Below are 20131 nucleotides of genomic sequence, written 5' to 3'. Positions count from 1 at the left end.
GTCCTTCCCATGGGATTCCCATGGGGCTGGGAAGGGGAGCATCTCTGCAGGGGGGGGATTTTTGTTTTGTTTTTGTTTTGCCCTCCCCTTTGCCGCATGGCTTGGCTCACTTACCTGAGCACTGCGGGAAGTTTTTTCTGTGCTCTGCCGCCTGGCGTGTGGCGGCTCCTGCTCCTTGCCACCTGGCTGGGATTGTTGGGGCTTACCTGGAAGGATGCAGCCAGGTGTGATCCTGCCTTGGGCTGGGCTCCTGTGTCTTGCCGGCGCTTGCCTGCCGCTGCTTGCTGCCAGGAGATGCTTCTGAGCTGGGTGGAGGCATCTCCTGTCGCCCCCCCCCCGGCTTTGGCCCCAGCACTGAGGAGCAATTTGTGGGGAGGGGGCTGGGCCAGGCTTCTAAATTCAGCATGCCATGATCCTGCCCTGAACACCCCTCCCTTTGGGGACTCAAGAAGAGGGAGTTGTCGTCCACCCCGGGAGGCCAAATGCCTGTTTTCCTGTGGGACTTCTTCAGCCTTTCCGACGTCTGGGATGCTGCCCCACTGGTGCCCACCAAGGCTCTTCCCAGTCACATAGATAACTCCCTGCCCTATTCAATATTTTGTGGGCGATGGGTGTTTGGCCTGTTAGGGATGGGCAGTCCTGAGTGCTGCCAGTTTTCCTGCTGTCAAAATGGGTATGCTTTGGTGTCCATCGCTGTTCCTTAGATTTCCAAATGTGCTGTTGGCCCCCCCAAAGTTGGAAGCCCCTCAAAAGGGTTGGAAGGGCCATCTGGTGCCCCCCTGCAATTCAGGAGTGGCAGCTCTGAACCCTCTCCTCTCCCCCCAACAGGCCGATGCTGATTGACATGAACAAAGTGTATCGCCAGACCAATGTGGAGAACCTGGAGCAGGCCTTCTCCGTGGCCGACCACGAGCTGGGAGTGACGCGGCTGCTGGACCCGGAAGGTGCGTAGGGATGCAGGACAATCGTGGGGTTGGGGAGTTGCAACTCAAGGGGAGTGGGCGCCTGTGTGGGTGGCCAAGTGGGCACAGCCTGGCCCCTCTGTGGAGGGCATTTGGGGGCTGACGGCCGCTCTCCTGCCCCTTGCAGATGTCGACGTTCCTCAGCCCGACGAGAAGTCCATCATCACCTACGTCTCCTCTCTCTACGATGCCATGCCTCGCGTGCCCGACGTGGTGGATGGCGTCAAGGCCAACGTGAGTGGGGGGCATTTGGGGGGTCAGAAGTGGCCGGGGGGGCTTGGGGTTGGGACCCTCCTCTGACACCTCCCTCTCGCCCCGCCAGGAGCTGCAGCTGCGCTGGCAGGAGTACTACGAGGTGGTGACGCTGCTCCTGCAATGGATCCGGCATCACACGGTGATCTTTGAGGAGCGCAAGTTCCCCTCCAGCTTTGAGGAGATCGAGGTGAGATATCCACCCCCATCTTGGCCCAAGCCCCCCTCTCCCACCCAGACTGGGCCCGCCTGAGCCCCCCCCTGCTCTGCCCCTGCAACCTTGCTCTCCCTGGCAGGACGCCCCCCACGACCTTTCCCCCTTGGCCCTGCCCCAGTCGCCTGCTTCCAAGCCTGTCCCTCCAGGCTGCGTCTCCTGAGTCAGGGCCGGGCCGCTGGCGCCCCTCCTCGGCTCCCCTCCCCCTTCCCTGGCTGGCAGTGGATGAAAGGGCAGGCAGTGCTCTCCCTCCTTGCCAGCGTTAGGGCAGGCGTGCCCAGGCAGGGTGCCCAGGGGAAGGAGGCCCAGGAGTGCGAGTTTTACGGGCTGCTCTGGCAGAGGTCCAGGGGGCCAGGCTGAGCGCCTCCCAACAGCATCCGGGTACCTCTCTGGCCCTGGGCTGCCATAGAATCGAAGGACGGTAGAGTTGGAAGGGGACCCCAGGGGTCATCTAGTCCAGCCCCCTGCAAGGCAGGAACTGCAAGTTAGGAAGCCGCTAGAAAAGCAGAACAGGAGGATTGTGGGGAAGAGGCATCTCTCAGCAGCTGGGCAGGCAAGAGGTCCCAGGTTCAGACTTACCTGAACCCCCAGAGAGCCACGACTGCCAGTCAGTGTGGGCCACAGGGAGCTAAGGGGACCCCAAGGAATGGACCCACTCCTCATTCTATTTCCTGTGCCGGAGAGGGGCAGTGCCAGACTTTGCCCACAAGCCCCGGAGAGTCCCACGCTCTGCCCTCCCCCCCGCTGACCCCCGTTCCCCCCCCAGATCCTGTGGCGCCAGTTCCTGAAGTTCAAGGAGACAGAGCTGCCCGCCAAGGAAGCTGACAAGAACCGCTCCAAGGCCATCTACCAGTCTCTGGAGGTGAGAGGGGCTCTTCTCTCCCCGCCCCATCTTCCTGTGGGGCAGGCTTGGGGAGCGCTGGGTGGGGCTGCATTGGGATCTGGCCAATGTCCTTTGATGGCTGGTTAATCCTTTAAGGGTGGGCATGTTTAGGCCATGGGGTGGGACAGGTCTAGGTCTTCAGAGGCCAGTCCCCCTCCCCTGGCAGTTTGCAGACTCTGAAGCCCTGGGGAAGGAGGGCCCCCAGCGCAGTGACATAATAATAATAATAATAATAATAATAATAATAATAATAATAACAACAACAACAACAACAACAACAACAACAACAACAACAACAACATTTATACCCCGCCCTCCTCGGCCAGAGCCGGACTCAGGGCGGCTAACACCAATAAAATCACAGTAAAAACACAATAAGGGGGAAAGAAAAAAACAACAACAGCTGCTTGGTCCCAAGTGCAACCGTCGCCAGCGTCTCTCTCTTTGGGCCTGGAGGAGGGGGAGCAATCCTGGCTCTGGACCTGCAGCAGGTGGGGTCTGGCTGCCCAGGGCCAGCAGGGGAGGTCAGCCCAGGAATGTGGGCACACGCGTATAGGCCCCTTTGGACTCATAGGAGCATAGAGTTGTAGGAAGGGACCCCACGTGTCATCTAGTCCAGCCCCTGCAGTGCAGGCCACCCAGCTGATTTGCCTTTCCTGTGACCGTTGTCTCCTCGTTTCTCTTCCCCCGGAGCAGCCGTCTGTCCAGTCTGGGCAGCTGAAGGTTCCTCCCGGCTACCACCCGCTGGACGTGGAGAAGGAGTGGGGCAAGCTGCATGTGGCCATCCTGGAGCGGGAGAAACTTCTGCGCTCCGAGTTCGAGAGGTGGGGCAGCTGTGCAGTTGGGAGTCCGCCTGCCTGGGGGGCGGAGGCACAGGGAGAGGGTGCCACTCCCTCCTTCCTTGGTGGGGGGGGAGGGAGCACGAGAGTCCGGCTGGGTCCCTCCCTCCCTCTCCCTCCCTCCCCCTCCCTCCCTCCCTCTCCCCCCTCCGCCCCAACCGGCTGCCAGCCCAGCCCAGCTTTAATGGGAAACACACGGTTGGTGACTCATCTGCGCCGATCTCTTCAGGAAACGGCACAGTTTCAACCGCAGAGTCAGGCCGGGGAGGCAGCCGCGAGCAGCACCAGGAACAGCTGCTGGTGGGCCCCGGGGCTCTGCTTTTGCTGGGGGGGGGGCTGGGGAGGCCGGTGGGAGATGCCCAGAGGTGGGGGCGCAAGCGGATCAGCACTGACCTGTCACCCTTCCTTCCTCCAGGTTGGAGCGCCTGCAGCGCATTGTCAGCAAACTTCAGATGGAGTCGGGTCTCTGTGAGGAGCACCTCAACCAGGCGGACACCCTCCTGCAGTCGGTGAGAGGCCCTTTCTGTTCCCGGCCCCCCCATTGTGGGCTGGGCCCCTGCTTGGGCCCCGGACCTTGGGGCGGTCTGCTCTGCAGGGCCGGTTGGTGAGCTGCTTCCCTTCTCCCCGCAGGACATCCGCCTGCTGGCTGCAGGGAAGGCGCCCCAAAAGTCGGCCGAGATCGAGCGGGACCTGGACAAGGCCGATGCCATGATCCGCCTGCTCTTCAACGATGTGCAGGCGCTCAAGGACGGGCGCCACCCGCAAGGGGAGCAGATGTACCGCAGGTCAGCAGCGCTGCTCCTCCTCCGGCCCCCGCGGGGCTTCCTGTGGCCCCCATGGGCCTCTGCTCACTCCATGCTTGCCTGGGCTGCTTTGCTCAAGCCAAGAGCGCCCCCCTGTGCCTGATGGCAGCAGGTGGTAGTGCAGGGCGAACGCTCCTCAGTGATGTGCCGAGGGGTGTCTGGCATGAGCAGGGGGTCCCCTCCCCAGGATGTAAAGGCAGGTGCTTAGTGCCCCCTTGTGGCAACTTACACCCAGCATCTAGTCCGCTGAATGCACCCCATTGCTGCTGCTGCTGCTGCCAGGAGGTGCCCCCTGCCAGGCGACTCCCCCGCTGCCCCCTCTCACCGCCCCCTTCGTCCCGCAGGGTCTACCGCCTGCACGAGCGCCTGGTGGCCATCCGCACGGAATACAACCTGCGCCTGAAGTCTGGGTCGGCCCCCATTGCCCAGGTCACGGTGCCCGTCACGCAGCGCCCGCGCCAGGAGCTGGACAACGTCACCCTGCGCTACCTGCAGGACCTGCTGGCCTGGGTGGAGGACAACCAGCGGCGCCTGAACGCGGCCGAGTGGGGCGTGGACCTGCCCACCGTGGAGTCTCAGCTGGGCAGCCACCGCGGACTCCACCAGTCCATCGAGGAGTTCCGTGCCAAGATCGAGAGGGCAAGAGCAGATGAGGTGAGCCCCCCCCCGTTGCCAGCTGCCCTCCCCACGGCACTGCCTAGCCTTAGGAGTTGAAAGGGAACCCCGAGGGTCTTCTAGTCCAGCCCTCTGCAATGCAAGAATTGCAGAAATGGGACCCTGACCCCTTTGCCTATTGCTAACAGGAATAATATTATTGCACCCTCCATAATTGTCCTTCTGAAAGGAGGAAAGTTTTTTTTGGGGGTAGGAGGTCATCTGAGATGTGGGTTTTCCCCTTTTGGTCACCAGGACTGTAAGCTCCGTTCCACTGCTCAAAACAAATTCTAGGGACAGCACTCTTTACTTCTTGACTCTGCCTTGCAGGCAGGGTGTCTAAGGAGAAGCCAAATGGTTCCCCCCTGCCTCCCCCCACTTGGTGGCCATGCCGTGCCCAAGGTACCAGGCAGAGGCAGCTCCCTCTACATTGCCCCCCCCAATTTCACATGCAAGGGGAGGGAGGTTGTGGTGTGGTGCTGTGCGCCTGCCTTTGCGTCTGCCGTGTGTCTGCTGCTGATGCTGGAACTCTCCACCTTTTCCTTCCTTCCTTCTTGCCCCCCCCCAGGCCCAGCTCTCCCCTGGCCCACGAAGTGCCTACCGGGACTGCCTGAACAAGCTGGACTTGCAGTATGCCAAGCTGCTGGTGAGAAGCATGTGGGCTCAGGGCAGGAAGGGGGGGGGCTGGATCCCGGTCTCTCCAGGGCATGAACAAGATCTCCTGTCTCCTCCTGTGCATGGTCATCACCTGAGGCTTTTCTTCAGATGCCTCTTCCACAATAGAGCAGCAGGGCCTTTTCTGCAATGGCTCCCCGCTTGTGGGATGCTCTCCCCAGGGATGCTTGCCAGGCACCTTCATTGCATATCTTTAGACCCCAGGCAAAGGCATTCCTCTTCGCCCAGGCCTTTGGCTAAATAAGCAGTCTGTGGCCTTTTAAATTGTTCGGGGGGGGTTAATTTTGTTTAAAAAATATTGTGCATTTTGCATTTTGATGTTGTTAACTGCCCTGTGGTCTTTGGATGAAGAGCAGTATATACATTTGCTAAATAATAATAATAATAATAATAATAATAATAATAATAATAATAATAATGGACACTATTCCTTGTGTGTTCCTGTCCTCCAAAATGTGGGTCTTGGCACTCAGAAGAGAAGCCAAATGGGGCTTGTGGGCAGGAGAACCTGGGCAAACGAAGGAAAGAGGCAAGAGGATAGGGTGCCCCTGTGCGCGTGCAGAGGGAGGCCGGGCGCCTGACCCCGTCCCCGCTGTGCCCTTGCAGAACTCCTCCAAGGCCCGCCTGCGCCACCTCGAGAGCCTCCAGGCGTTTGTGGCAGCTGCCACCAAGGAGCTGATGTGGCTGAACGAGAAGGAGGAGGAGGAGGTCAACTACGACTGGAGCGAGCGCAACAGCAACATGGCCGCCAAGAAGGAGAGCTACTCCGTAAGGCCCCGTCCTCTTGGGGGGGGTGGTTTGGGGGGCTGCTGCCCTTTGCCCTCTGACTGTGCCTTTTCTGCCCCGTCCCCCAGGGCCTGATGCGGGAGCTGGAGCAGCGGGAGCGGAAGATAAAGGAGATCCAGAGCACCGGAGACCGGCTGCTGAGGGAGGAGCACCCAGGCAAACAGACTGTGGAGGTGAGGCTGGGCGCGCCGCCAGGCAGGATCGGGGCCCGGTGGGGAGTGAGGCTTGCCAGCGGGTCCCATGACGGCTGCAGCTCGTGATGGCTGTGGTTGCCTCTGCCACGTGGGCCTCACGAGGCCTGGGCGGGCAGCCACATCCTGGCATTATCTCTCCGGGGGGGGCTCTTGCCACCCGCCCCCAATGTCTCACAAGACACAGGGGAGCTGAGCTGGGTGGGTGTGCCCCACCCCACTTTCCTGCCCCCAGGTCCTGCCCCATGGCTGAGTTTCTCTCTCCCCCCCTTTTCCAGGCCTTCCAGGCTGCCCTGCAGACCCAATGGAGCTGGATGCTCCAGCTGTGCTGCTGCATTGAGGCCCACCTGAAGGAGAACAACGCCTACTTCCAGGTACCTTGGGGGGGGGGCTGGCCAGGCAGGACTCCCGCTGCTCCTCTGGGCTGGGCTGCTCCCCTTCTCCCCTGCAGCCAGCCAGCTGCCCGTTGTCCCTGGGGAGGAGGGGGCACCTCTGGGTAGCTGGGCATCTCCTCACCCGCCTCTCCCTCTCCCTCTCCCCAAGTTCTTCTCCGACGTGAAGGAGGCGGAGGAATTCCTGCGCAAGACCCAGGAGACCATGCGGAAGAAGTTTGTCTGCGACCGCTCCATCACCGTGACGCGCCTGGAGGACTTGCTGCAGGACTCCCTTGTGAGTGCGGCGCCTGCGCCTCCACCTGGCATGCATTTGCACTGTCAAAGGAAATTCCCTGGGCTCACTTGGATAGCCAAACAAAGACACCAGCCGGGAGTATAGAAGCAAAACCGCAGCCAGTAGGCCTGGTCTTCATTCAAGACTGGACTTCCATGCGGTGGCCTGGGAGAAGCAGGAAGAAGCCCCCCAAAAAGTTTTCCCTTTTTCCTATAAACACCTTTGGTGAAGCATCATGCACACATCATAGATACATCATGCATATGTCACAAACTGGGAGGGGTTTCTGGCAGAAACTGGTTCATCAGGGTTCCCCCCAACCCTCCTTGCCCACCACCACACACCCATCGAGTGATACAATAGGAATATGTACACATTCCTGGTATTCCCAGTCAGGTCCGAGAACTCAGTTCATTCGTGGAGGCTCTTCTGTTGTCTGGCACCCATTTGCCAAGATGTCAGTGATTTTCTCCCAGGCAAGGAGGCCACAGGTCGGAGGGATTATGGCTGCCCACATCCCAGACTCCCCCCTTGCTAGCCGTTCCTTTCCTGAACAGTGGACTGGCGCAAATCCGATACTGGAGCGATTTTCTATGACTTTCTAAAGTTTTCCTATTGAGCCAGTACATTCATACCCAGGGTTAAATGTGCTTCAGGTTGAGCGCTTTTGGGTTGCACTCCATGGTGACCCGGAAGTAACGGAACGTGTTACTTACGGGTTTCGCCGCTCACGCATGCGCAGACAGTCAAAATGATGTCACATGCATGCGCAGAAGCGGTGAATCGCGGCCCGCGCATGTGCAGACGAGCAGTCATGGGTTGCGTTCGCTTCTGGGTGCGAATGGGGCTCCGGAACAGATCCCGTTCGTATCCAGAGGTACCACTGTACTTAGATAGGTTTATCAGTGAATTGTTGCACTTGGTAGCGTGCAGCGGAGGCCCTTTGAAAAGAGACAGGGGGAAACAGTGTGATGAAGTGTTTTGTGGGGACATTTGCAGGAGGGATTGTGTTGATACTGGTGGGGGCGCACTGTATGATGTCTGCTGGAGGGGCAAACCCTCCTTTCAACCTTTACATAAATTCTGACAACACCCCCGTACCCTGGAGGCGTTAGGGGGCTCTATGGGTCTCTTCCAGCTCTACTCTCCTATGAGTCTAACTCTCTTCCTCTCCTGCCGCCCCTCTTTGTGCCCCCCATGCCAGGAGGAGAAGGAGCACCTGGCTGAGTACCAGGGTCAGCTGGCCGGGCTGGCCAAGCGAGCCAAGGCCATTGTCCAGCTGAAGCCACGCAGCCCCAGCACAGCCCTCAAGGGACGACTGCCTCTCCAGGCCGTCTGCGACTACAAGCAGATGGAGGTGAGCGGGGTGGGGGTCACGTGTCTGGAACCCGGGTGGGGGCGGCGAACTGGGTCTGGGGTGCATCTTTTGAGGCTGCTCACTTCCTCCCCCCTCTGCAGATCACGGTGCACAAGGGTGACTCCTGCACCCTCCTCAGCAACGCCCAGCCGTACAAGTGGAAGGTGCTCAACGTGGCCGGGAGCGAGGCCACTGTGCCCTCCATCGTCTTCCTGGTGCCCCCACCCAACAAGGAGGCCCTGGAGGCTGTCAGCAGGTGAGTCAGCCTCACCCCACCCCCACCCCCTTCCTTTCCTTTCTCCTTGAGGGCGTGGGGGGCAGATTAGAAACCGTGATTAAATCCTCGGATCGTATCAGCAGAGAGAGATATCGCTGAAGCATCCACTGCCGCAAACTCATGCGAACATCAAAAGAGCTGGATCAGGCCCATGGGGGCCCCTCTATCCCAGCCTCCTCTTCTCACAGTGGCCAACCAGATGCCTCAATGGGAAAGCCACAAGCAGGATGTGGGCACAAGAGACACCCCCCCAACTGCAGTGGGTGCAGAAGCACTGCTGCCTGCAGCTCTGGAGGGCAAAGCAGAGCCATGACAGCTAGTGGCCATCCATAGACACCCCCCAGGGCCTCTGCCCTGCCCCCCGGCCCCACTTGAGGAGGAGAGCTGCTGTACTGTTCCTTGGGCTCTGGGGGTGGCATGGGGTGCACTTTGCCTCTCTGCCCGCTCTGCTATCTCTTTGGGGCAGGCGACCCTGGGGAACTCCCAACCCCCAAGATGGCTCTGGAGCCTCCTTTTCCTCTTTGCCTGCAGGTTGGAGAGCAGCCACCAGAGCCTGCTGACCTTCTGGCACCAGCTGCACATCAACATGCAGAGCCTTCTCTCCTGGCAGTACCTGCAGAGGGACATCCAGCAGATCCAGTCCTGGTCGCTGCTCATAGTGAGGACCGGGTGCTAAGGAACCTCTTGGGGGGCGGGAGGGAGGGAGGGGTGGGTGGGTGGGGCCTGCAAGCTGGGCTCGAGGGGGGAGGGGAAGGGCCCCCTCCTGACCTGGCCTCTCCGCCTCCCCCAGTTCCGGACGATGCCCCCCGAGGATTACCGGAAGACCTTGCGCAGCCTGGAGACCCACTACCAGGAGTTCCTGCGCAACAGCCAGGACTCCCAGAACTTCCTGCCGGATGACCGGCTGCACGTGGAGCGCGAATACACCCTCTGCACCCAGAAGTACGAGATGCTGCTGCGCGGCCTGGAGAAAGGTGAGGCGCCCCGTGGCTCTTCCATGGGGGGGGGGAGCTCCCTGGCACCTGCAGCCAAACAAATCTCCTGGGTCCCCAGAGACATAGAATCAGGTTTGTAGAGGAGGAAGAGACCCCAAGGGGCACCCAGTCCGATCCCTGCAATGCAGGAGTGGCAGCTAGAGAGTCTCAGCCATCCACCACTGCCTTAAAAGCCCCAGTGCAAGAGAGCCCACTAACTTCCGAGGCCGCCTGCCTGCTTCCTGGGGGCTGCCTCTGTCTTGCTTTGGGTTCCTTCAAAGTCTACAATTCTATGTGCCCTCCCTCCTTCCTGAATTGCCCCCCAATGGCAATAATAATAATAATAATAATAATAATAATAATAATAATAATAAATTTTATTTATACCCCGCCCTTCCCAGCCAAGACTGGGCTCATGGCGGCTAACACCCGATATATAAAAACAAATTAATTGAAATACAACTTAAAAACAAGATTAAAATACAACATTAAAACATTAAAATACAGCCTCATTTCAATGGAAACTCAAATCAAAAACTTTTTTGGGGATGAAAACGTCCAGTCTTCACCAAGGCTAACTTTCCAGACTGGTCCTACGTGGGCCAGAAAAAAGCCAGGGAAGTCCCCAAATAGGAGGTGTTGCAGGCAGAGGGTGTTTCTCCAACCGTCCTTCCATCCCTGCTCAGCTGGACCCTGGCCAGCCCCCTTTCCTCCCACAGGCTGGCTTTGGAGGCCTGGCTCTCTCCCCTTGTGCCCCTTCCCCACACTGGAAGTTGTGTCTGCCTGCTCCTCCACTCACCTGGGCTTGGTTTGTTTGGGGCCGCAGGGGAGCAGGAGGAGTCTCTCTGCAGGAACTTCATCTCTCAGCTGAAGGACATCCGCCTGCAGCTGGAGGGCTGCGAGTCCCGCACCATCCACAAGATCCGCTCTCCGCTGGACAAGGACCCTGCCAAGGAGTGTGCCCAGCGCATCAGTGACCAGCAGGTACTGCCCCCCCCCATGCGTCCCTTCCTACCCCTGCAGGAAAGCAGCTGCTGCCGAGTCTGACACTGCTACTGCCAGTGCGGATCCTGACCCCGCTTTGTGGCTTCACTGCGGTCTTCATTCTGCTCCCTCCTCTGCCTCTCTCCTCCCTCTAGCAAATCCACCTGGAACTGGAGGGCATCAAGAAGAACCTGGGCAAAGTCAGCGCCAAGACGGAGGAGGTGCTGGCGCAACCAGAGCAGGCCAGCTCGGCCCCCACCCTCCACTCGGAGCTGGACATCACCCTGCAGAAGATGGACCAGGTGTACAGCCTCTCCAGCATCTACCTGGAAAAGTAGGTCCTCCTCTCACCTGGGACTCTGTCCGCCCACCTGGTCAGCCGGGTGTCACCAGGAGCTGCTTCCGCTTCCCGGGGGCTTTGGTGCCCTCTTCCCTTGGGTCTGGCGGGGGCCCTTCTCTGCACCTGCTGCCCGGACGATGGGGCTGCTTTTGCATCCTCCACCCACTGTCTCCCTTCTCCCGCCGGCTCTTTCACTGGTCTCGGTCTGTGTTCGCCCAACCTGGGAAAACATTTGGGAGATGAACCTGTGAGGAAGGGATCTTTGTGGGGTGGGTGGTGAGAGCCTCTTGGTTCTTCTTCTGCAGGGGAAGCGGGTTGCCTCATCCACATGGACCCGCCTGGTCCTTGACCTCGCCACCCCCCGGCCCTTCTGTGGGTGCCCTCGCCAGATGAGCGATGGCAGGTGCCTAGGAGGTACCTTCTCAGTAGTAACCCCCCTTGCAGCGTCTCAGCACCTGCCTGAAGGTCATTTTGGTGCCAGGCAAATCACTTTTTCTTGCTCCAGGCCTTTTTTGCATGGCATTGCCGCTCTGTCCAGGTTTTGCCCTCTTGCTGTTTTGAATTGACGTAGGGCTGCCTTCTTTTGTGCCAAACCCATAAAATTCTTCCATTCAGCCATTCATTTGCATCACAAATAAACGCAGCGTCTGAAGGCAGCCCTGCAGAGGGACTTTTTTTAATGTTGGATGTTTATTCTGCTTTTATATTTGCTGGAGGCCGCCCAGAGTGGCTGGGGTGCAAATAATAAAATTACTATTATTATTAAGCGACCACCCATGTCACAACTTTTGCACGCTGCCATTGAGTGTCTGGAGCAAATGGGAGGCTGCTTGGGCTCTCCTTCCCTTCCCACCCAAACCTCCGGCTCCCTTCTTTTCGCCCCACAGGCTGAAGACCATCAACCTGGTGATCCGCAGCACGCAAGGGGCAGAGGAGCTGGTCCGCAAGTACGAGGAGCAGCTGAAGGATGTGCAAGCGGTGCCCTCTGACCTCAAGGCCCTGGAGGCCACCAAGACGGAGCTGAAGGTGCCTGCTGAATTTACTATTTCAGTCCCAGACCAGTTCCAACCCACATACAATATCAAAGAAGTCATAAAACAAGATAGGGATACATTTGAATTTGCAATTAGGTATAACAGGGACAATACAGATATAGCAACAGTTTTAAAATATATAAATTAAAACTTAGTCACTAACATACAGTGGTACCTCGCAAGACGAAATTAATTCGTTCTGCGAGTTTTTTCGTCTTGCGAAGCACGGATTCCCATAGGAATGCATTGAAAATCAATGCATTCAACAAACTTGCAAGACGTTTTCGTCTTGCGAAGCAAGCCCAGAGGGAAATTCGTCTTGCGAAGCAACTCAAAAAACGAAAAACTCTTTCATCTTGCGAGTTTTTCGTCTTACGAGGCATTCGTCTTGCGAGGTACCACTGTATAACCTAAAATTATCATTTAAAAACTTAATCATTATGATAGCACAGCTTGTTCCCTAAGTTTTATGACAATCGCACAGAATTTGGCTACCCTTAACGTGACCTCAGGATCCTTGTCCTCTACCAGGGATTTTAGACATTGAAGTGCGGATTCATTTGGAGATTTTTGCATAGCAGGGGTAATAAATACCGAGCATATATCCCCGTAGAAACGGCAGCGTAACAAGGCATGAGAGACAGTTTCTACCTCCCTCAAGCCACAGGGGCAGACTCGTTCAGTGTATGGTTTACCCTCAGATCTGCCCTGCAATAAGGCAGGTGGCAGCACGTTGAATCTAGCAAGGATAAACGGCCGTCTGTATTTAGGTATTTGTAATTTTGACAAATAATTTGCTGGGGTAAATCCTCTCCCACTATCTTTTATTACTGGGTGTTTATTCATCTCGCTCACGTGGCATTGCAGTTCCACATCCCAAATTTGTTGGCGGATTATTGCTCCCGCTTTCTCATAACCTACAGCTATCAGGGCCTGTGGGGGAAACCCCAAGCCTCTTAGCTTTGGTGCTTGCTTGGGCCAGGAGGGTGGGGAGATGGGAGGGGGCCCTGCCCCAGCCGTTCCTTGAGAGGAGGCCTGACCCTTTGCGTCTTTCTCCGCAGAGGCTGCGTGGGCAGGTGGAAGGGCACCAGCCCATCTTCAGCACCCTGGAGGCCGACCTGGGCAAGGCCAGCGAGGTGAACGAGCGGATGGTGCAGGGCCACAGCGAGAGGGACATCGACCTGGACCGCTACCGGGAGCGGGTGCAGCAGCTGCTGGAGCGCTGGCAGGCCATCCTGGCCCAGATCGACCTGCGCCAGAGGGAGCTGGACCAGCTGGGACGCCAGCTGCGCTACTACCGCGAGAGCTATGACGGCCTCATCCAGTGGATCCAGGACGCCCGGCAACGCCAGGAGAGCCTCCAGGCCGTTCCCATCACCAGCAGCAAGGGCGTGCGGGAGCAGCTGCTGCAGGAGAAGGTGAGGTGGCCATGGGGTTTGGCTCAGCTGCTCCTGCCCCCAGCCCTGCCAGGGGGGCCTGCAGCTCCAGCTCATCACTGAGGGAAGCAGCAGAGGTTCTCCAAGCCTGTGTCATTCCTGGGAAGGCCTCCCTGGTGGTGGCCTGTCCTCTGCTGACTTTGGGGGGGGGCCCTCGGGTCCGTGGGGAGGCTGCCAGCATCGCCTCGTGGGGTGGCTCACGTAGGGGTTTCCACCGCAAGGCCGATGCCGAGTAAAAGCTCTGAGCGACTGCTCCTGGCCTTCCCTCTGGGTGAAGCTGTCTGAAGGGCTCTTGGTGGCCCACCAGCTAAAGCACAGCCCCCCACCCCACAGAATCCCCTTGCCTGATCTATAACGGCACTGGTTGGCATGGCAGTGGCCCTTCCTCAGCCCAGAGCATTTCAGCTGATCACAGCCTGGTTGCATGATCCCTTCCCTGCCCATCCTCTCCCTGTGGGGCTACTGACAGCTGTCTTTGTCTCCCTAGAAACTCCTGGAGGAATGTGAGCGCAACCGGGAGAAGGTGGAGGAGTGCCAGCGCTTTGCCAAGCAATACATAGATGCCATCAAGGTGCGGCAGCTGGGGGGCAGAGAGGCTGGGGTCCCGTGCAAATGGAGGAGGGGAGTTGGGGCTTCCAGGTGCTGACGCTGCCTCTGCCCCTTCCCCCTTCTTACAAGGATTATGAGCTCCAGCTGGTGACCTACAAGGCGCAGGTGGAGCCAGTGGCCTCTCCAGCCAAGAAGCCCAAAGTTCAGTCGGCCTCGGACAGCATCATCCAGGAGGTGAGAGGGGCACCCTTGGGTGGGGGCTGGGGGGAGAGGGACCCTGGAGCCATCCTGGGCAGCAGGCACAGTGGAGATATGCCACACAAGGCAGACTGAGTTCCCCCGCCATAGAATCACAGTTGGAGGGGACTCCAGGGGTCCTCTAGCCCAACCCTTTGCAATGCAGGAATCTCAGCTAAAGTGTCCATGACAGATGGCCAGCCAAGCTCTGCTTAAAAACTTCTGAGGAAGGAGAGGCCACAACTTCCCAAGGGAGACTGTCTCCCTGTCAAACAGCTCTTACTGTCTGTCAGAAAGTTTTTCCTGATGTTTAGTGGGAATCTACTTCCTTGTAACTTGAAGCCATTGGCTTGGATTCTACCCTCCAGAGCAGGAGAAAACAAGCATGCTCCCTCTTCCATGTGACATCCCTTGAGATATTTGAAGATGGATGAGTGGAAATGGGCTTCTGACCATGTGCTAGATATTTGCCTTTAGAGAGATGCTTTTCTCACTCTGCCTTGTATGGTTAAAAGACTTGGCAGGAGATCCAGAACAGACAAAAGGAAAGGCTCCTTTGCTCAGGGCATATTTAGAACTGTGGAACTCACTGCACCAGGATGTGCAGGGATGGCTGCCAGTTTGGAAGGCTTTGGAAAGAGAAAGGCACAGAGGAGGAGGAGAAGCTCCTGCGTGGCAACTAGCCACGTCGCTGGGGAGCAGGAGAGGCCTTCTGAGGTGGCTCTCTCTGGCTGAGTCCAGTCGGGGGCCTTGGAAGGCCTGGGGGGCTGCAGTCTCGCTCCCCACCCTGCCGTGACCTTGCCGCTTTCTGGTCTCTCAGTACGTGGACCTGCGGACGCGCTACAGTGAGCTGACCACGCTGAGCAGCCAGTACATCAAGTTCATCACTGAGACGCTTCGGCGGCTGGAGCAGGAGGAGGTGAGTGCGCCGCCCGTGGGAGGAGGGGTGGGGGGCAGCATGCCTTGGCTGCATCCTTCTTCCCCTGCCCCCCCTCACGGTCCATCCTGGGCCAGAGCATCCCTCTTGCCTGACTGCCTCTTCCGCATGACTAATGCTGGACCGCGAGGCCCCCTAACCTGCCAGGGAGGGCTCCTCCGCTGGGCCAGAGGCACTTCCCAGATACACACTTAGTACAGCTGCGCCTGCTTCTTGGGCCGGGGCTCCTTCCTGCCCGGTTCTCCTGTCCTGTCCTCTTCTGCTCTGAAATGCTCCTCTGTAACCTTTCTAACTCTTGATTTCTGCCCTCTGGAAGTCCAGCCGCTTTGCCAGTGCTTTGTCTTGGGGGATGTTTGTATTGGTTGGGGATCTAATGGAGGGTTAAAAACCAGGAGGATCCGGGCCTTTTCTGCATCAGGTACTCCACTGTGCGCATGCCGACACCCCCCCCCATGGACCCTGTTCCCTGCGCACACCTTGCTTCTCCCTCCCCCCCTCCTGCAACTCCTGTGGGCCGAACCATTTGTGGTTCCTAGTAGGTTGAGAAGGAAGGGCAGAAATTCAGATGCAACTGAGAAGCAGAGTTTTTTGGAGCGGGATGGGGGGGTGCCTAGTCCTGCCCACCGTCTGGAGGCAGTCAGGAGAATGGAGGGGGGGTTGTCATCACCGCTGCCCTGCTGCGATCATCTGCCATTCCTGCCATCGCCTACGTGCTCCAGCCAGGAGTTGCCGCCCTCTTGGCACTTCCCAGGGCTGAGAATTCGGGGCTTCTGTCTCTGTGGTGCGCTCTGTGCATGCTCCGTTTCCCCTCCCTCCCTGCCTCGTGGGGAGCAGAGCAAGGGAGCGGACCCCTGGGCTTTCCACCCGGTCAAGCGTTCTTCACTTCTCCCCTGGCCCCCCCTGCAGGTGTTCCTTGGGGCATTTGGAGGGCAGGCCTGGGACCTGGCGATGAAGTTGGCAGCCTTTGTGAGCCTGCAGGGGGCCGCCCGGGGGCCGTGGGGCTTTCTACCTTCTTGCCGTGCCCTTCCTCGCCTCACACCCCACGTTGGGCTGGCTCCTCCTCCCCACCTTTGCTGAGCGGATGGGTCTTCCCTTTTGCCACAGTTTGGGCTGTCGGTGGGGGGAGTCTCTGCCTGGAGGGCATCTTGCTTCTCGCTGCCTGGGGAGCCTGGTGGAGGTGTGCCAACTGCTCTCTTCATCCTGCAGCCATTTTGTCTTCCGTTGTGTGTGTCTTTGCCATCGTCTTGCGTCCGTCTCTTCATCCATCCATCCATCCATCCATCCATCCGTCATCCTTGGTTTGTGGGTCTTCCCTGCTTTCTTGCCTGTCGTACTAAGTGAGAGACGTGAGCGCCAGCTTCTCCCGACTGCCACACGTCTTCCCGCAGCCTCCTGGGAAGAGCCGCCACCGCCGCCACACCATGCCCCCCACCCCTGCCCCTCTCGCTCACCCCCTGCTCCAATCTCTCTCTTGTGTGATCTTTCTTTCTCTCCCCCCCCCTTCTCTCTGCTCCCTTTCCCCCCCGCAGAAAACCGCAGAGAAGCTGAAGGAGGAGGAGCGGAAGCGCCTGGCCGAGGTGGAGGCGCAGCTGGAGAAGCAGAAGCAGCTGGCGGAGGCCCATGCGCAGGCCAAGGCGCAGGCCGAGAGGGAGGCCCAGGAGCTGCAGCGCCGAATGCAGGAGGAGGTCAGCCGGAGGGAGCTGGTGGCCGTGGACGCCGTGCAGCAGCAGCAAACCATCCAGCAGGAGCTGAAGCAGATGAAGCTCAGCTCGGACGCGCAGATCCAGTCCAAGCTCAAGGTGATCGAGGAGGCCGAGATCAACCGCCGGAAGGTGGAGGAGGAGATCCACATCATCCGCCTGCAGCTGCACGCCACCGAGAAGCAGAAGGCGGCCGCGGAGGGAGAGCTGCAGGCGCTGCGGGACAGCGCCGAGGAGGCCGAGCGCCAGAAGCGCCTGGCCCAGGAGGAGGCTGAGCGCCTGCGCAAGCAAGTCAAGGACGAGGCCCAGAAGAAGAAGGAGGCGGAGGACGAGCTGAAGCGCAAGGTGCAGGCCGAGCAGCAGGCCGCCCGCGAGAAGCAGAAGGCCCTGGAGGACCTGCAGAAGCTGCGCCTGCAGGCGGAGGAGGCCGAGCGCAGAATGAAGCAGGCTGAGCTGGAGAAGGAGCGGCAGGTGCAGGTGGCCCAGGAGATGGCGCAGAAGAGCGCCGCAGCAGACCTGCAGAGCCGGCGCCTCTCCTTCGCCGAGAAGACGGCGCAGCTGGAGATGTCCCTCCAGCAGGAGCACATCACGGTCACACACCTGCAGGAGGAGGCCGAGAGGCTGAAGAAGCTGCAGCTGGACGCAGAGGCATCTCGTGAAGAGGCCGAGAAGGAGGTGGAGAAGTGGCGCCAGAAGGCCAACGAGGCTCTGCGCCTGCGGCTCCAGGCGGAGGAGGTGGCCCACAAGAAGGCCCTGGCGCAGGAAGAGGCTGAGAAGCAGAAGGAGGACGCAGAGCGCGAGGCCCGGAAGCGGTCGAAGGCCGAGGAGTCCGCCCTGCGCCAGAAGGAGCTGGCTGAGGAGGAGCTGGAGAAGCAGCGGAAGCTGGCTGAGGGCACCGCCCAGCAGAAGTTCCTGGCGGAGCAGGAGCTCATCCGCCTGAAGGCTGAGATGGAGAATGGGGAGCAGCAACGGCTGCTGCTGGAGGAGGAGCTCTTCCGCCTCAAGAACGAGGTGAGCGAAGCCATCCAGAAGCGCAAGGAGCTGGAGGAGGAGCTGGCCAAGCTGCGGGCCGAGATGGAGCTGCTGCTGCGGAGCAAGACCAAAGCAGAAGAGGAGACCCGCTCGACCAGCGAGAAGTCCAAGCAGATCCTGGAGGCGGAGGCCAACAAGCTGCGGGAGCTGGCGGAGGAGGCGGCCCGGCTGCGTGCCCTCTCGGAGGAGGCCAAGCGGCAGCGGCAGCTGGCAGAGGAGGAAGCCGCCCGACAGCGGGCAGAGGCCGAGCGGATCCTCAAGGAGAAACTGGCTGCCATCAATGACGCCTCACGGCTGAAGGCGGAGGCTGAGATCGCCCTGAAGGAGAAGGAGGCTGAGAATGAGCGGCTGCGGCGGCTGGCGGAGGACGAGGCCTACCAGCGGAAGCTGCTGGAGGAGCAGGCCACCCAGCACAAGCAGGACATTGAGGAGAAGATCACGCAGCTGAAGAAGTCCTCTGAAGGTGAGCTGGAGAGGCAGAGGACCATCGTGGACGAGACACTCAAGCAGCGGCGCATCATCGAGGAGGAGATCCGCATCCTCAAGATCAACTTTGAGAAGGCCTCTGTGGGGAAGACGGACCTGGAGCTGGAGCTGGGCAAGATCAAGCAGAATGCTGAGGAGATCCAGCGCAGCAAGGAGCAGGCCGAGAATGAGGCTGAGAGGCTGCGGCAGCTGGCCCTGGAGGAGGAGAACCGCCGTCGGGAGGCCGAAGCCAAGGTCAAGCAGATCCTGGCTGCTGAGCAGGATGCAGCCCGCCAGCGCAAGGCAGCCCTGGAGGAGGTGGAGCGGCTGAAGGCGAAGGTGGAGGAGGCCAAGAGGCAGAAGGAGGTGGCGGAGAAGGAGTCGGAGAGGCAGATCCAGCTGGCCCAGGAGGCTGCCCAGAAAAGGATTGCGGCAGAAGAGAAGGCCCACTTGGCCGCCGTGCAGCAGAAGGAGCAGGAGCTGCTGCAGAGCAGGCAGCAGGAGCAGAGCATCCTGGACAAGCTGAAGGAGGAGGCTCTGAGGGCCAAGAAGGCGGCCGAGGAAGCAGAGTTTGCGCGGGTCAAGGCGGAGCAGGACGCAGCCCTGTCCCGGCAGCTGGTGGAGGAAGCTGAGCACATGAAGCAGCGGGCGGAAGAGGAGGCCCAAGCCAAGGCCAAGGCCCAGGAGGATGCGGAGCAGCTCCGGAAGGAGGCTGAGCTGGAGGCGGCCAGGAGGGCCCAGGCGGAGCAGGCGGCCCTCAAGCAGAAGCAGCTGGCGGACGCAGAGATGGAGAAGCACAAGAAGTTTGCGGAGCAGACCCTGCGGCAGAAGGCCCAGGTGGAGCAGGAGCTGACCAAGGTCAAGCTTCGGCTGGAGGAGACGGACCACCAGAAGAACATCCTGGAGGAGGAGCAGCAGCGGCTGAAGAACGAGGTGACGGAGGCCATGAAGCAGAAGGCGCAGGTGGAGGAGGAGCTCTTTAAGGTGAAGATCCAGATGGAGGAGCTGGTCAAGCTGAAGCTGCGCATTGAGGAGGAGAACAAGATCCTCATCATGAAGGACAAGGACAACACCCAGAAGTTCCTGGCGGAGGAGGCGGAGAAGATGAAGCAGGTGGCGGAGGAGGCTGCCCGGCTGAGTGTGGAGGCGCAGGAGGCCGCGCGCATGCGCAAGCTGGCGGAGGAGGACCTGGCGCAGCAGCGGGCGCTGGCGGAGAAGATCCTGAAGGAGAAGATGCAGGCGGTGCAGGAGGCCACGCGGCTGAAGGCCGAGGCGGAGATGCTGCAGAAGCAGAAGGAGCTGGCCCAGGAGCAGGCCAAGAAGCTGCAGGAGGACAAGGAGCAGATGCAGATGCAGCTGGCCGAGGAGGCCGAGGGCTTCCAGAAGACCCTGGAGGCGGAGCGCCGCCGGCAGCTGGAGATCACAGCCGACGCCGAGCGCCTGAAGGTGCAGGTGACGGAGCTGAGCCTGGCCCAGGCCAAGGCCGAGGAGGAGGCCAAGCGCTTCAAGAAGCAGGCGGAGGAGATCAGCCGCAAGCTGCACGACACGGAGCTGGCCACCCGGGAGAAGGTGACCCTGGTGCAGACGCTGGAGATCCAGAGGCAGAAGAGCGACCAGGACGCCGAGGCCCTGAGGAAGGCCATCGCGGAGCTGGAGCAGGAGAAGGAGAGGCTGAAGCGCGAGGCGGAGCGGCTGCAGCAGCAGGCCGAGGAGGTACCCCTTTCCTTGTGCCCACAGGCCCCACCCCCAGGGCCCCCCACGGGGAGGAAGGCACATGGAAGCTCCACCCACTCAGCAACCCTGGGGCAGGGCAGGCTGTACCACTTCAGAGGGCAGGTGGGGGGGTGTCACATTTTTGCTCAGGCTTTTGTACATCTGGTC

The 20131-nt window shown here is 59.7% G+C and overlaps 1 protein-coding gene across 1 annotated transcript in view; it reads left to right on the top strand.

Moving 5' to 3' along the window:
• PLEC (plectin) overlaps positions 1–20131 on the top strand; it is a 120459-nt gene that overhangs the window by 35334 nt on the left and 64994 nt on the right. Inside the window, exons 7-31 of the mRNA XM_053395664.1 lie at positions 829–944; positions 1090–1196; positions 1285–1404; positions 2195–2290; positions 3008–3135; positions 3566–3659; positions 3781–3935; positions 4298–4607; positions 5176–5253; positions 5889–6050; positions 6137–6241; positions 6538–6633; positions 6803–6928; positions 8133–8285; positions 8387–8541; positions 9094–9220; positions 9353–9536; positions 10363–10520; positions 10676–10854; positions 11748–11886; positions 12956–13312; positions 13818–13901; positions 14009–14113; positions 14937–15035; positions 16583–19963. Of these exons, the coding sequence (XP_053251639.1) occupies positions 829–944; positions 1090–1196; positions 1285–1404; positions 2195–2290; positions 3008–3135; positions 3566–3659; positions 3781–3935; positions 4298–4607; positions 5176–5253; positions 5889–6050; positions 6137–6241; positions 6538–6633; positions 6803–6928; positions 8133–8285; positions 8387–8541; positions 9094–9220; positions 9353–9536; positions 10363–10520; positions 10676–10854; positions 11748–11886; positions 12956–13312; positions 13818–13901; positions 14009–14113; positions 14937–15035; positions 16583–19963 (6814 nt within the window). The remainder of the gene's footprint in view (positions 1–828; positions 945–1089; positions 1197–1284; positions 1405–2194; positions 2291–3007; positions 3136–3565; positions 3660–3780; positions 3936–4297; positions 4608–5175; positions 5254–5888; positions 6051–6136; positions 6242–6537; positions 6634–6802; positions 6929–8132; positions 8286–8386; positions 8542–9093; positions 9221–9352; positions 9537–10362; positions 10521–10675; positions 10855–11747; positions 11887–12955; positions 13313–13817; positions 13902–14008; positions 14114–14936; positions 15036–16582; positions 19964–20131) is intronic.

This window comes from Podarcis raffonei, chromosome 7, assembly GCF_027172205.1.
Source record: "Podarcis raffonei isolate rPodRaf1 chromosome 7, rPodRaf1.pri, whole genome shotgun sequence".
Taxonomy (NCBI): domain Eukaryota; kingdom Metazoa; phylum Chordata; class Lepidosauria; order Squamata; family Lacertidae; genus Podarcis; species Podarcis raffonei.
Note: the sequence above shows the minus strand (reverse complement) of the source record. Positions and strands in the feature narration are given on the sequence as shown.